General features: G+C 40.5%; 1 protein-coding gene across 1 annotated transcript in view; it reads right to left on the reverse strand.

Annotated features, from left to right (window-relative positions):
• Positions 1 to 17,123, reverse strand: part of MNMIP1 (manchette microtubule inner protein 1) — a 159,328-nt gene that overhangs the window by 113,384 nt on the left and 28,821 nt on the right. Inside the window, exons 2-3 of the mRNA XM_089678986.1 lie at positions 8,795 to 8,955; positions 7,123 to 7,186 (exon numbers count right to left, since the gene is read on the reverse strand). Of these exons, the coding sequence (XP_089535112.1) occupies positions 7,123 to 7,186; positions 8,795 to 8,955 (225 nt within the window). The remainder of the gene's footprint in view (positions 1 to 7,122; positions 7,187 to 8,794; positions 8,956 to 17,123) is intronic.

The raw sequence follows: 17,123 nt of genomic DNA on the forward strand, positions 1-17,123 counted from the left end.
GTCAGAGTCCTGACCTCAACCCGATTGAAATGCTGTGGCATGGCCTTAAGAGAGCGATTCACACCAGACATCCCAAGAATATTTCTAGACTGAAACAGTTTTGTGATCGTTGAGATCGTTGTGCAGGTCTGATCTGCAACTACAGGAAATGGTTGGTTGAGGTTATTGCTGCCAAAGGAGGGTCAACCGGGTATTAAGTCCAAAGGTTCACATACTTTTTCCTCCCTGCACTGTGAATGTTTACATGTTATGTGCAATTAAACCATGGCAACATCTAATGTTTGTGTAGTATTATGTTCAGCAGACTGTGTTCTTCTATTGTTGTGACTTAGATGACGTTCAGAGCACATTTTATTCCCAATTCATGCAAAACTCCACGTAATCCCAAGGGGTTCACATACTTTTTCTTGCAACTGTAAGTCTTGTCTTCCCCCCAGCCCGGACACCACCCCCCATTGACTTCTCCGTCATATCCAACAACGCTACCATCAAACCCGCCCTGCAGGCCAGAGTACTTGGCGTTATTCTGGACTCCAACCTATCCTTTCAGCCCCAAGTCCAATCTTTAACAAACTCGTGCAGACTCCACCTCCGCAACATCGCCAAAATACGCACGTTCCTAACCCCAGAAACCACTAAACAGCTCATCCACTCCCTTATCATATCACGACTTGACTACTGCAACTCCCTCCTCACTGGCCTGCCTCGCCGCTGGTTGTCCCCGCTTCAGTCTATCCTGAATACGGCTGCCAGACTCATTCACCTTTCCAGCCGCTCTGTCTCCGCCACCCCCCTCTGCCAATTCCTCCACTGGCTTCCGATTGCGCAACGGATCAAATTCAAAATCCTAACGCTGACGTACAAAGCTGTCCACCACACTGCCCCAAACTACATCACTGACCTAATATCCAAGTACCGCCCAGCACGCACACTCCGCTCCTTACAAGACCTCCTTCTCTCTAGTTCCCTGGTCTCCTCCTCCCATGCCCGCCTCCAGGACTTCTCCAGGGTGTCACCCATCCTCTGGAACTCCATACCCCAACCCATCAGATTATCACCTACCCTCCTCTCCTTTAGGCGCACCCTGAAAACCCATCTCTTCAGGGAAGCCTACCCCACCCCCTGCTAACTTGCCGACCTCCTCCACTCTTCCTACCATTCCATCCCCCACAGCTATCTCCTCCTGTGCCACCATCCCCTCCCTCCTAGATTGTAAGCTCGAAAGAGCAGGGCCCTCGATCCCCTCATGTTTTGCATTGTATTGGTATTGTTCTGTCACATGTTCTGTCCCCCTTTGCAATGTACAGTGCTGAGCGAACTATTGGCGCTTTATAAATACTGTATAATAATAATAATAAGTACCGCATATTCCTCAGTAAAAAAAAATATAGGAAACTCTGCATTTTTGGTCAGTAGTTTACACCGCCTGTGCGCAAGTATGCATACGCATATGGGCATAAATATTATTGAACTTTACCTAATAATATATTGTGCGCACAAATGTGAAAAACAAGCGCCTCAAATTACGTTAAAAAAAGTAGATGCTCAAACATCATTAAGCAAGAGTCCTAAAGCTTCTGTCATGAAAAAGAGAGGAAGGCGCCTCTTAGTGCAGTATAGACAATTTACTAATGAACAATAGATGAATTGCACTTACAAGATAAATAGTTAAAAAGACTCATCGTGTGGTGTGCTAAGATCCAGGTGAAACATCCAGCCGTCCAGCAGCAGCTCATCTTAACACACTACATGATGAGTCTTGCAAAACACATGAAAGCCCATTTGGAGTTTGCAGAAAAGCACTTGAAGGACCCTCAGACTGTAAGGAACAAGATTCTATATGATGAAACCAAGATTGAACTGTTTGACCTCAATTCTAAACATTATATCTAGAGGAAACCAGGCACCGCTCATCACCTGCCCAACAGTGAAGCATGGTGGTGGAAGCATCATGCTAGGAGGGGTGCTTTCAGCAGCAGGGACTGGGAGACTGGTCAGAGTTGAGGGAAAACTTAATGGAGCAAACCTGTATGGAGGTCAAGTGCAGGTTGGTCATCAGCTCTAAGGAAAGGGATTCGTCCCCGAAACGCGTCAGCCATTTGACCGCACTGACAGTGAGAACACCTTGCCTGCCGTTGTGGCCATTGTCATTTTTCTATGCTTTTTAGATACATGCTTCGTCTGTGAGTATGTTTTTATTATTCTTTCACTCCTACAATAAACCTTGGATAATGCACTAGGTGTGTGCGCCACCTGTTTTCTCTCTATCCAGTGGCTGATTTCCCCATCTGAGGAGGGCTGCACCCCTGAACCATTTCCTTTGGTTGTCGCTGTCCTGGTACCCTTGGCTTCCCTTTTGGCTGTGCATATCCTGAGGCGCTGGAGAGAACATACGATATCCGGTTCAGTCATTTTGGTAGCTTAATTATCAATGTGGAATGTATGTTCTTAAAGAACATAATTGTTATCAAACTGTTATGGGTAAAGTGCCGCTTTAACTAAAAAGAATGCTACCTGTAAGATAATGACATCTTGAATTTAATTGGAGTCAATTATCCCAGTCAATGAATGACATGTTCAAATCAAATCAGGTGAGAATTTAACCCACCGTATCATCTAAAACATCAGAATATCACATGGTTACACCAAAAGAAATGCTATTAAAAATCATAAACATAGAATTATAGCACTATTGCTACTCTACCTAGGAATACGTCCTGTTTCCAGCTGCCAACACTAAGCCACTTCCTCTTAATTAGCAGCAGTGTTGTCTCCATGCTGTATGTGCCCCTTCAGTTGGCTGCCTATCAGGTCTATCAGATAGGGAACCCAACAGCCAACTGAAGGAACGCATACAGCATTCTGACAATGCTGCTGCTAATTGTGAGGCTGTAGCTTAGCATTGTCAAAATGCAACAGGAAGTGCAGTTACTAGAATTACTAGAATGATCTCCAGATGAGAAGCTTTACTACAGATTCACTTTTATCGTCCAGTCATATGCAAGTGAAAATACTGTTTTTCCCTATTTTCCTTGTATGATATTGAGTATTCTTTGCAAAGTGGAATTTCATCACAATCACTAAGCCTTGGCGAAATGTTTCCCCTGCAAGGCATTCATCGTATGCATCGTATACTGGAACATTATGTGAAACGTTCCTTAAAACGAAGCCATGCTGCAACACATTGTCACCACTGACAGTGCTTCCATCTTCACTTGGTCCTTCTTCCGGGATTGCGGGCTCCAGCAGCTTGAATGACTGAGCCACGATGATGTCACTTTTTACTGAAGTAACAGAGCTCCTTCAGAGTGCATGCAATGGTGCTCTACACAGGTAAATATCTCCTAGGGCACGTTTAGGAGATATTTACAGTACCTAAAGGTAAGCTTTATTATAGGCTTACCTGCAGGTACAAAGTAAAAGGTTTACTACCACTTTAAGCCATTGTTTATTGACCTCAATATAGTTGGTTAATATACTGCTATCTTGTGGTCATTTTGGTTATTGCATCATCTTTTTACGTGGTCCCTCCCATATTATGATGTATTTCCTCCTTCTCCTCACTTGTCTTTATGGGATAAAAATGGTTGCTTGTCTCATAGCCACATGTTATTCTGCTCACATGGGGGAACACATTACCATGTTTTAACCTGCAATTACCTGCTTTTCAATCATCTGCCACATCCTGTTGTAAACCTGCTGCATTCAATAAAGATCTTCGTGGATGAGAACAGGTGTTTGGTGAGTTCAGCTACAGTATCTGATAAAGACTGTCTGCGGTGATTGTATCTGCTTATACAGACCAGGCATAGAGGTCTTAGCAAGGGATAAGTCACTATTACAACAGTTGGAGTCAGAATAATGTCAGAAATGTCCACTATTCAATAGTTGGACGCGCTTGGTGTGAATTACACCCTCCATAACTCCTGTTCATCAATTTATTGAGTTATGGATCTAGGCTGGATTTTAGCCCTTGGCCAATCAACCCAGGGGAGTGTTCCCTTGCCAGTTCAAAGAACAGTTCTGTGTTCCAAAGTGATTAGGGTAAATGGGCCATGAATGGTTCTGATGGCTGGGTTGAGGATAGGATTTTTGACACCAGCGTGTCAATCTGATTGCAACAAGACAAATCAGTGCTTGGCTGTCACAATCAGGCACCATATAACTATTTTGGGGATTTCTCCTGGTTTCTATATACACTACATAAGCCAGTTTACATGCACACGAACCCCAAAATGTCAGCGTTCAGAAGGAATTATTTTCATCTCTCTGCAACTAATATTTTATTTTTTATGAGAGCTAAAATAGATCCCTCTGATCTTTAACAAAAAACAATGGTTGGCAGACATTTGGGAGTCTCTAACATGAACAGGCATCGTCCCCTGCTTGTTCCGTAGATGAATTGGCTAGATTTCCCACTTGATTCTTCGGGGAGGTGACAACTCTATATCTGCCAAGATGGGGGAATCACTTCTGGTCTAGAGGCTTGTTCTGTGCTTTTCAAATTCTAATGGAGGAACATATTGGCAAAAGTATTGGGACACCCCTCCAAATCATTGGACGTTTGGTGTTCCAATCACCTCCATGGCCACAGGTGTATAAAATCAAGCACCTAGGCATGCAGACTGCTTCTACAAACATTTGAGAAAGAATGGGTTACTCTCAGGAGCTCAGTGAATTCAAGCGTGGTACCATGATAGGTTGCCACCTGTGCAATAAGTTCATCCGTGAAACTAAATATTCCACGCTCAACTGTTAGTGGTATTATAACAAAGTGTAAGCAACTGGGAACAACATCAACTCAGTCATGAAGTGGTAGGCCATGTAAAATGACAGAGCAGGGTCAGTGCATGCTGAAGCACACAGTGCGCAGAAGTCGTCAATTGTCTGCAGAGTCAATAGCTAAAGACCTCCAAACTTTGTGTGGCCTTCAAATTAGCACAACAGTGCGTAGAGAGCTTCATAGAGTGGGTTTCCATGGCTGAGCAGGTGCATCCAAGCCTTACATCACCAAGTGCAAAGCAAAGCGTCAGATGCAGTGGTGTAAACCAGGGGCGGACTGACAACTCATGGGGCCCCTGGGCAATAGGGGATCATGGGGCCCCTGTGTCCTTGCCCAAACTCAAAAAAAGCCTATGAAAAAGGTACCAGGGGCATCTCATGGGGCCCCCTACTGACCCCGGGCCCTCGGGCAGTGCCCGAGTTTCCAAATGCTCAATCCGCCCCTGGTGTAAACCACACCACCACTGGACTCTAGAGCAGTGGAGACGTGTTGTCTGGAGTGATGAATCACGCTTCTCTATCTGGCAATCAGATGGACATGTCTGTGTTTAGCAGTTGCCGGGAGAACTGTACTTGCCTGACTGCATTGTGCCAAATGAAAGTTTTGGTGGAGGGGGGATTATAGTGTGGGGTTGTTTTTCAAGGGTTGGGCTTGGTCCCTTCGTTTCAGTAAAGGGAACTCTTAAGGCGTCAGCATACGAAGACATTTTGGACAATTTCATGCTCACACCTTTGTGGGAACAGTTTGGGGATGGCCCTTTCCTGTTCCAACATCATTGCGCACTAATGCACATAGCAAGGGCCATAAAGACATGGATGAGCAAGTTTGGGGGAGAGGAACGAGACTGCCCTGCACAGAGTCCTGACCTCAAACCAATAGAATACCTTTGGGATGAATTGTGGAGTGGAGACTGCGAGCCAGGCCTTCTCCTCTGACATCAGTGCCTGACCTCACAAATGCACTTCTGGAAGAATGGTCAAACATTCCCATAGACATACTCCTAAACCTTGTGGACAGCCTTCCCAGAAGAGTTGAAGATGTTATAGTTGCGAAGGGTGGGCCAACTCAATATTGAACCCTACGGACTAAGACTGGGATGCTATTAAAGTTCATGTGCGTGTAAAGGCAGGCATCCAAATTCTTTTGGCAATATAGTGTATATCTATGAATAATGACTGATTATACTGTATCTTACATACAACAGAATTAAACTATATCTATAACCATGATTGTTTTACATTTGTGTTACATCTCAGCTATTGGTAAGATTATCCCACTTTTACATTCATGTTCTCTTCTAACATTTCTCCCCCCCCCCCCCCCCCAGCACCTCCCCATTCTATTTCAAGAGCAAAGAGAGCACATCTAATCAGCCATACTGGCTACAAATAAAAACATATAGGGGTAGATTTACTAAAACTGGTGCATGCAGAATCTGGTACAGATGTACACGGTTGCCAATCAGCTTTTAACTTCAGCTTGTTCAATCAAGCATTGGCAATAAAATCTGGAAGCTGACTGGTTTCTATGCAGGGTCTCTGATGACCACCCTCTAACAAACACATGTATGCTTTTTTATCTTACAACTGCAAATGTATTTTTCCTATCATATTCAAAATGAAATTGTTACTTTTTTAAATTGATAGCTCATTACTGAACATTTGGTGCACTGTGTACTAGTAAAAATGCAGCAGGTTAATTTTTTTTTCCTTGTTAGTGCATCACATAAAGCACATTAACCACACCACAATAAATGTGATCGGTGTGAATGGGTCCTCAGCTCTGCAATGTTCTCTTAATGTGTGGCCCTCTGTGTGTATAACTGTAGAGACAAATGTGGGCATAACATAAAGTAAAGAATATTCAGCATTAGAAACTCTTCCATGTGTGTCATATGTCTGGTACCCCACTGCATGCTTTAGTTTAATCTTTTTTACTACTATTTCAGTAAACAGTTGCTTTAAATGCTGCCATGCTGCTGAAAATAAAACAGAAACACTTGCCACCTTCTCAGTGTTTAAAGCAGAATACAATCAGACATTTGTTCAGTGAAATTTAGCTAGGGTCCCAGATTCAAATCCTGTGAGGTGCACCGTTTATAATTGTATTGCCTCTGGGAACTCCATTTTCCTTCTATAATTCAAACATATTCTGTTAGGTTAGATGGCTTCTGATGAGCCTGGTCCTTAGTATTATTGTATCTACCTGGTCTTTCTTTATGTGAAGCAAATACATAATGGGGAATGTTCAGTGTCAAAATGGCTGGATAATATGACATTGCCTTTTGATTTTATTTCACTGTTAAAAAGTTGAATCTACACAAATACACATTCTCTTACCATTAGGTTTCCTGACAGATCTTGGGAACCTCTGTCCATTATTTAGAAAAAATGAGGGTATTTCCTGCAACAGAAACAAAAAAACTTACTTGTAAGAAAATAGGCAAGCATATTAGCTTTTAATCTCTGCAAATGTTATTAAAGTGTGTTCCATAATAACTGGTATCAGGGGCTTCATCAACAAAAGCACATTCATAATGTTACTTGGCATGAATCATTGTGTGGTAGAACAATACGCGTTTCCTGTTTCACAAACCTCAATATGCCATAAGCAGGTCTGTGAAAGACCATGAATGCAGCTAATTGCAGCCCATTTATGAAAACTAAAGCAAATGAAAATAGAGCAGTAACTAATCAAGACAATGCTTTTTTTTTTCTTTTTTTTAGAAACAAAATATATAAAACCTGTTTTGTTCTCATAGGCACTGTGCCTCCTTGTTGTGCTCAGAATAATAAATAATATCTAGAGTACAGATGAGTGTATTGATTTGCCAGGTTTGAGATTCAACTCGGATAATCATGATAAACTGAGTAGGGCACAAACCAGTCTTTTTGTGTCATTTGTACATCATTATAATATTTCTTAGGTTCCCCGTGCTGTTCTGCATGTCCTCTCACCCCCATTTATGCCCTTCTGTCATTTCCACTGTCAGTCAGGCTCTGTGTCATTGACTGTAGCTCTTTTTTCTATCACTCATCATCATTCTACAATATTAGTAACAGACAATTGTACTCCTTTTTTCCACTTTAAATTGAACCCGTGTTTTGCCAATGAAAGACATCAGGTTCACTTAGCTACCTCCCTCCTCTGTAATACATACTTTGTTTGCCCACTGCTCCATTTTGGTGACGTGAGTGAAGAGAAACACAACTTCTGGGTATACAGAGCACTTGCCCTACGCTTCCTCCTCCCACAGTTGTTCATGCACAGTTGTTCATAGACGTAAAAAGAAGAATTGCAACTTGAAACCTGCACAGAGCTAAATGTCTTTGGATTTTCCCCATATAGTGCTCCAGCCCACCCTATTCTCTTTTGCATGTAATCTCTTGGAACAAACCTGCTGGTGATGCTAGAACACCTTCCTGGCTGCCTACCACACTCATAAAGACATAAGAAAAATACAGAACTAATGCTTTGTCACAGGCACCAATCAGATTAAGACCTACCTTGGAAGTTTAAATGCGACTGGTGATTCAGATAGTAAAGACAGAGAAAGTTACACATTGCAGGCTTCAGGAAATGTTCCTTTTACCCTACATTTGACCCTTTATGGATTACAAAGAACTCAAATTAAAGAGGAGCGTCAACTTCCCCCCAAAAATTAAAAGTCAACAGCAACAAATACAGTAGCTGATGACTTTTAATAAAAGAACCTACCTGTCCAGGGATCGAGCACTGTCCTCACTCAGGCCAGTTCTTCACCAATCTTCAGCTCCCCGGGCACATGTTTACTAAGCTGGCTTGTATGTGAAAGCCACACTGTGCATTGTGAATGGTCCCACAGTCTTCTGGGTCATGTGACATATCCCAGAAGGCTGTGGGCAAACGGGGGTTGGGGAGAGGGGTTGTGGGTGCTGATAGCATTAGTAGCTCAATAAATGCCTCTACTTGTCTAAAACTGATCTTAAAAAATAGACAACACTCAGAAACATAACATAAAGATGTGTGTACCTTTACAAACAATTGGGGGAAAAGTCCTCTTCTTCCATTGTTCTCTCCTTCTAGCCATCCCTCTTCTGCTGTTTTCTTCACATTTTTTATTACGTCTCCAGCTTTGAGGTTTAGTTCATCTTCAAGCTGCCCTTGAAAGTCTACAAGGGCCAGCATGTCTCCTATAAAGATAAAGAATTTGTTTATTCTCGTTTTTAATCTTAAATCCCAAGTGTTATAAAACAAAAGTGAGGACAACACCTTTGAAAAATATGAATCAATAGTAAGAGAAGTACCAGAACAAATTCATAACTTGTGTCAGTCAATGAAAAAAGTGAATATTTATTGTGGCTATAGGGTGAAATGAGGGAAGCTAGGACAGTCTAAAGGAATCGTATCAGTTTAACAGGTAATAATGGAGCCATAACATCCACTAAGCCACCTAGACAAGAGCCTAGGGCCAGGTGAATGTCTGAGAAGCCTAGGTATAATATTATTGCTTTTACAGTAAACCAAGGGGAATAGAGCAATTGGTCAAAGCCGTGCACCTTTCTGTCACTTCACAAGGTATGATCCACTTGTAGGCAGACGATGTCTGAGAAGTCTTTGCAAATACAGCAGCTTTTCTGTACCTACTGTATTCCCAATCAATGTGAGCTGAAGGAATTGGAGTTGAACAAAGCTGCTACTTTGTCAAGAACCTAATTCTTCCTTTATCTGTGTGTGGGTAATACATTATAGGGGGAAGCATACATCACCATGTAGATGGCCAGCAATGGGTGAACTGCATTAAACAAACCACTTCACTTTGCTGAGCTTCATAGATGTGGGCATTTCCTAGTGCATTACTACATATTAACAGCAGTGCCATGACATTTAGCTGGAATCCCCAGGTCTATATAGTGGACAGTTGAAGATTTCCCTAGGCATATAGGGCTCCATTCATAAAGCTGTATCTACTGCTTTAAAGAATGAGGTTCAATTCCATTTAGCGTTTTTCACAAAATGTTTTTTGAAGAAAAAAAAAACACTTCTAAAATACCGCATGCAAACCATGCAATATTTTATCTCATGCGATATCCAGTGGGATGGCTACAGTGGAAAAGGATTAGAACCCTTGTCAGTTTTCATTGCTAATAAAGAGGTAAAATGGTTTAGGCTGTAGAAATATGCCAACTCATGAAGTCAGTGCAGTCCCTGCAGCATATTTATTAATACATAAGAAAAAAAAGGTGACTAGAATACCAGTCAAAGGGGAGCTGCTTTTACGGGAAACAAGTGGTGTATCAAAAACATCTAAATTAAATTAAGTAATTGTAAAATATCTTTCTAAATGTCAAATATTGAATGAAAATAGTATAAAAAGAATCAAATACATATATAATTACCCTTCTTCTAAAACTTTGTCATTTTTATTGGTGGACGAAGGGTATTCATATATGTGTGTGATTTTTTTATACTATTTTCATTCAATATTTGACATTTAGAAATATACTTTGTATTTACCTAAAGTATAACTAAAGAAAAAACTTTTTTTTTTAGGTTTAGATAGAGTGGAGAGTTATTAGAACATCTGTTAGGTTTTTATTGCTGTCTATGCCCCTGTTTGGGAGATTTGCCCTCTCTATTTGTCCTGTTTACCATTATCATTGAAAATAAAATAAAATAAAATCCCACATTCTGGGTTGTACCCAGAACAGTAATAGAGGGGACATGGGGACACTAGTTCTGGTGATACGGGGGTCCCCAAGGAATCCCCTTATTTTGTAGGGATTTACTCTCATTTCCTGTTTTGGCAATAGGACAGGAAGTGAAGGTAAATCTCCCCAATAGGACACAAATGGCAGGGGTTATAACCTCCCTTATTCTACACAAAAATAAAAAGAACGTTTTGCCTTTAGTTACAATTTTAAGCCGCCTTTCTCAACCTTTTCAACACATAGGAACCCTTGAAATAACTTTCCAGTCTCAGGAAACCTCTGCCAAAAATTACTATATGTACAACTCATGATACATTATTGTGATGGTTAGTGGGATGAATGCTCCTTACACTTGTTGTCATTGGAAAGAATTACTCCCTTATACATAGCTAAAAAGATCAGTGATGTCAGTGGGAACTTGTCAGTGGGAAGATATCTCTAAATATAATTGTGAAAAAGTAAAGTATCCCCATTACATATGACATACTGTATGTTCTAACAAGGAATTAGACCATTGTGATATGTAAGCACACTGTATTTTGTTTGGAGTGATAGGGAGGTTTTTTACAGCAAATTATGTATATGCTTGTATATACACAAAAAAGTCTCCAAAATCTGGTGAAATGACAAGAGAAAATAGATAGATTTTAATACATGTAATGGGCTGGATTTACTAAAAGTAATGGGGTGAATTTACTAAAGGCACATAGACTGAGCACTTTGCAAGTGACGTTGCTCCAGAGCTTAGTAAATGAAGGGGAGCTGTACTGACTTCCATCATCCAATCATGTGTAAGCAAAAATGCTGCTTTTATCCTTGCATGTGATTGGATTTTCTTTGTAAAGTGAAGCATTACCTCATTTAGAAAGCTCTGCAGCTACTTGCAAAGCGGACAGTCTATTTTATCTAAAGTAGGACTAGAGGCAAAACCTTTATCTTTCATTTTATATATAGTAAGGATTTTTTTTTTTTGCCATCTGTGTCCTATTGGGAAGATTTGTCTTCACTTCCTGTCCCATGGCCATAACATGAAGTGAGATGAAATCCCTACAAATTAAAGGAACCCCTTGGGGTCCCGCAGGTCACCAGAACCTGTTCTAATCCACTTCCACTCTATCCAAACCTAGAAAAAAAAGGTTTGTCCTTTAGTTATACATTAAGTAAATCAATCCCAATGATTTTCATATTTCCACATTTAGGTTCCTTTGCATCACCCTTGGGAAAACTGATCCGAATGGACTTTAACCTAATGTTATGCGGTATGTACCAAGCGTTTTGTAGTAAATACCACAAAATGGAATAGTGAATTTCAGGATCACATGCGACATTTATGGAAATTATGTCTGGACACCTAAATACTGCATACGATCTACTTTAATGAATGGAGCCCATTGCCCCTAAAATAAGTAACCATTCTTGGGTGGCTGTACATTTACTTTTTTAAGAAAATTTCATTCCACTTGCTAATGAAGGTAAAGGCAAAGGAATATTGGTATTGGTTGTGCTGCAAAGCTTATCCCTATATATACAGTGAGGAACAGAAGTATTTGAACACCCTGCGATTTTGCAAGTTCTCCCACTTAGAAATTATGGAGGGGTCTGAAATTCACATTGTAGGTGCATTCCCACTCTGAGAGACAGAATTAAAAAAAAAATTCAGGAAATCACATTGTATGATTTTTAAAGAATTTATTTGTCTTGCACTGCTGAACATAGGTATTTGAACACCTAAGAAACAGCAAGAATTCTGGCTCTCAAAGACCTGGTACTGTGCCTTTAAAAAGTCCACCTCTACTCCACTCATTAATCTAACTTAGTAGCACCTGTCTGAGCTCTTTAAAGACACCTGTCCACCCCACAGTCAGTCAGACGCCAACTACTACCATGGGCAAGACCAAAGAGCTGTCAAAAGACACCAGAGACAAAATTGTGGACCTCCACAAGGCTGGAAAGGGCCACGGGGCAATTGCCAAGCAGCTTGGTGAAAATAGATCAACTGTTGGAGCAATTGTTAAGAAATGGAAGAGGCTAAAGACGACTGTCAATCTCCCTCAGACTGGGGCTCCATGCAAGATCTCACCTCGTGCGTTATCACTGATGATAAGAAAGGTGAGGAATCAGCCCAGAACTACAAGGGAGGAGCTGGTCAATAACATGAAGAGAGCTGGGACCACAGTTTCAAAGGTCACTGTCGGTAGAACACTACACCGTCATGGTTTCAAATCATGCATTGCACGGAAGGTTCCCCTGCTCAAGTCATCACATGTCCAGGCCCATCTGAAGAATGACCATCTGGATGATCCAGAGGAGGCATGAGAGAAAGTCATGTGGTCAGATGAGACCAAAGTAGAACTTTTTGGTCTAAACTTCACTCGTCGTGTTTGGAGGAAAAATAAGGATGAGTTGCATCCCAAGAACACCATCCCTACTGTGAAGCATGGGGGTGGTAACATCATGCTTTGGGGTGCTTTTCTGCGAAGGGGACAGGACGACTGCACTGTATTAAGGAGAGGATGAATGGGGCCATTTATTGTGAGATTTTGAGCAACAACCTCCTTCCCTCAGTCAGAGCATTGAAGATGGGTCATAGTTGGGTCTTCCAACATGACAACGACCCGAAGCACACAGCCAGGATAACCAAAGAGTGGCTCCGTAAGAAGCATATCACGGTTCTGGAGTGGCCTAGCCAGTCTCCAGACCTAAATCCAATAGAACATCTTTGGAGGGAGCTGAAACTCCGTGTTGCTCAGCGACAGCCCCGAAACCTTACAGATCTAGAGGAGATCTGTGTAGAGGAGCGGGCCAAAATCCCTATTGCAGTGTGTGCAAACCTGGTCAAGAACTACAGGAAACGTTTGACCTCTGTAATTGCAAACAAAGGCTTCTGTACCAAATATTAACACTGATTTTCTCAGGTGTTCAAATACTTATGTTCAGCAGTGCAAGACAAATAAATTCTTTAAAAATCGTACAATGTGATTTCTTGAATTTTTTTTGTAAATTCTGTCTCTCAGAGTGGGAATACACCTACAATGTGAATTTTAGACCCCTCCATGATTTCTAAGTGGGAGAACTTGCAAAATCGCAGGGTGTTCAAATACTTCTGTTCCTCACTGTATATGTATAATAGCACACATTGCAGAGCTCAAATATTGCTTAATCAATACAAATATTTGCTGTAACAAAGTCATTTTTAATGCTGCACCTCAAGCTCAGGCACCTGTTGGTGCAAGGCTCCATGCCAACAAAAATATGAGCTTGATTTGGACTGCAGGAAAATGAAATGGTGTCAGGGCTAAACACCAGGATACTGATTATCTTTTCATTTTGGAAGTTGGGGATTATAATTTCTGTTTTTATTCCCCATCAATATTTGTCCCTGTTACACCAATACAAGAAACAGAGGACAGATAAGCACAAACAGCAATAAAAAGCATTACTATATGTTCTAATCTACCCTTACTATACAAAGATTGTATTTTTGTTTCTGCCCATTTGCCCATTGAAATGATTTCCCCCACTTCCTGTCCTGACAGGAAATATAGGAATATCTCCCCAAAAGTGACACAGATGGCAATAAAAAAACTGACAGAGGCACTAACCTTTCTTCACACTTTCCAAAATGAAAAATGGCTCTTTCACACCTGCTGTGAGTGCCCTCTGAAGAGCTTGAACAGGTGGGGAGGAGGCATTAGAAGTCCTCCTTACTGCCAGATTTAACACTCCACAATAATGTGCATTGCACATGGTTGTGTTGCAGCTCCATTAAACTCAATGGAGTTTGACAGGTGGCCCCCCCATGTTAAAAATGTCACAGCCGTGAAGCAAAATGTCATAGCTATTGCATATGTAAATCCTGTCTGGCTGTATATGGACAGTCCAGGTGGGCGTCCTAGGGTGGTGAAACCACAGCTCAGCTGCCTGTTATTACCATCCCCTCACTGCCCATCTGAAAAAACACAAAGGATTTTAGAACTTGGTCTTAAAGCCTGAAAACACAAATTATCATTTATAAAGCCTAATAGGGTCTGTTCACTGAAAACAACACCTAATTGTGCTGTGTCTCTTTCTATCAGGCCATGTATGATCAGTAGCAGAAATATATATAAAATCCTTGTGCTAAGGGCATTCTTCAGATATACACCTTAACCTCCTCTAAATAACCAATGGTGGTGTAAATGTGTTTCTGTAATTCATATATCCAGTTAACACATGTTTAAGGGAAATGTAAATGGAGTTCAGTTTTATAGTCAGCATTTTATTATTAGTTTTAAGCTCTATGAAGTATCCAGGTAACAAAAAACTTTTATATTTCAAACTATGCAGTGAAATCCAAGCCAGAAAAAAAGATACAGGTAACCCAAAATATTTAAAAATACTAAAATATCTGCAGTAAAAAACATGAAACATTTTGTGCACCCTCTAGTTATGAAAACCCACTGCCAGCAGGAAGACCAATATACTGTATACAGTAAATACTAATTCAATAATATGGAAGACTGCATCGCTAGTATATAATTTTCAAACGTAAACAATAGTAGTGAGAATCAACACAAGTCCTCATAAATGTGTATATATAACAATAGTATTAAGGCCATTTCCCTGGTAACTAATACAAAGAACTTATAAACAACAGATATAAAAGAGTGCAACAATAGTAAAAAGACTCTTCAATTAAAAAGTCAACATAAACAATCATAGTACTGAAACTCCTCTGTATCATAAAATACTCCATCATGATGTTCAAAGGAAATCTCAAGGTCCAACTATATTACTTTGTTTCTGTGTAATATCCACAGCATGACTGAGCCTTCCGTGACCAACAACATTGACCATTGCCACTACAATTGAATCGAAGGCTTTCCAGAAGGTTGGACCTCAAAGCCTAAAGGTTATTCTAAACATGAGTATGGTACAATTCACATACAGGATTAATGAATGTATCACACCACCTCATACCTTCTGATGTTACATTTGGTAATCAAGGTCCTCAAAAATAGAAAAACTCCAATACTGTAGATTACCCAATGCTTTCTTTGTTATGAAAATCTAATATAAAACTGCTTATACTAAGCCTTCATATATGCAAAAAATGTGCAAATTAGGCTGCTACCTATATGACTGGCAGCATGTATGATAACGTATCTTACCTAACCTATGGGTTTCATCCTAATAGGACATCCTTTCCAGGGATGCCCACTTTCTCCTTTATTTTATCCCTGGAACCTGTCCTGGCGAGGGTAAGGAAGTGTGCAGACATAGCAGGAATAAAGATAGGAGAAGTGGAGCATAAAGTGGCTGCATATGCAGACAATATGTTCTTTTATATAGTAAATCCTAGAATAATGTTGCCTAACTTAATGAGATTATTAAAACAGTATGGTGAGCTATCAAATTTGAAAATAAATTCTGCAAAGTCAGATATTGTAAATATCTATATACCAAAAGTTGAGAGGCTGAGTTTATAAAAAGACTTTCCATTTACATGAAGGGAAAAGATAATAGGCTACTAGGGAATAAAACTAACTTCTTCAAGTTCTTTGTACCAGGGAATAAAACTAACTTCTTCAAGTTCTTTGTACCAGGGAATAAAACTAACTTCTTCAAGTTCTTTGTACCAGGGAATAAAACTAACTTCTTCAAGTTAGTTGTACCAGGCAAATTCCATTCCATTAGTAAATTAAATAAAAGAGGAACTGGGGAGATTGTCCAAAGGTGGCGCTACCTGGATAGGTCGTATAAACCTGGTAAAGATGGTGATAGTACCAAACATCCTGTATAAGTTTCACATGCTCCCAGTACACATGCTAGGATCTTTTATCGGGATAATAAAGAAGATGATACTTAAGTTTATTTGGGCAAATAAGAAACCAAGAATTAGGCACAAGGTATTGTGTAGGGCAAAAGGGAATGGGGCTTTGGGTATGCCAAATGTTAAGAATTATTATCAAGAGGTGATATTATCACGAATAATACATTGGCTATTCAATTCACAAGGGAAAGGTTTGGTGAATATGGAAGAGATTTTGAGTAAGGCACAGTTAGGGAAGATGGTTTGGGTACCACATAAATTCCACACATTAGACGTGAATATTAGTCCACTGACAAAGAAAGTTTTAAGTGTTTGGGATAGAATGTATACTCAAAAGGGATGGAAATATAATTCAGTTATGATTCCCTTGGCGGGAACAGAGTATTTCCCAGGGAAGGATAATATTTCTGGGAAATGGATAAAAGGTCAGAATAAATGTTTGAAAGATATACTGAGTAAGGGGAAATTGCACGCTTTTTTTTATTTAACCTTTCTGGTGGTAATCCCGAGTGTGGCTCAGGGTTAATTTTCAGTACCAAAAACGGTAACCTCGCGCCACACTCAGCATTACACTGTAGTGTAATTTACCTTGTCCCTGAGATCCCCGATGTCCTCCCACTGCCGGCATCCGTCTTCTGGGTTCCCTTCCCTGTGAGTGCCGTTATGCAGGGGGGCGGAACCGGCGGGAGATTCAAAAAAGTAAACAAAACATGCCATACACACAATATGTTGTAATCTGTTAGGATTACATTACTGTATCAAACCATTTCATCTCAGTTTTGTCCCTAGTGCTTTGTCCAGTGCCCTGCCTGCACTTTTATCGTTCTTTTTGCCTGGA

The sequence above is a fragment of the Staurois parvus genome, unplaced genomic scaffold (genome assembly GCF_062004578.1).
Source record: "Staurois parvus isolate SC_StPar_1 unplaced genomic scaffold, SC_StPar_1.0 ptg000214l, whole genome shotgun sequence".
Lineage (NCBI taxonomy): Eukaryota > Metazoa > Chordata > Amphibia > Anura > Ranidae > Staurois > Staurois parvus.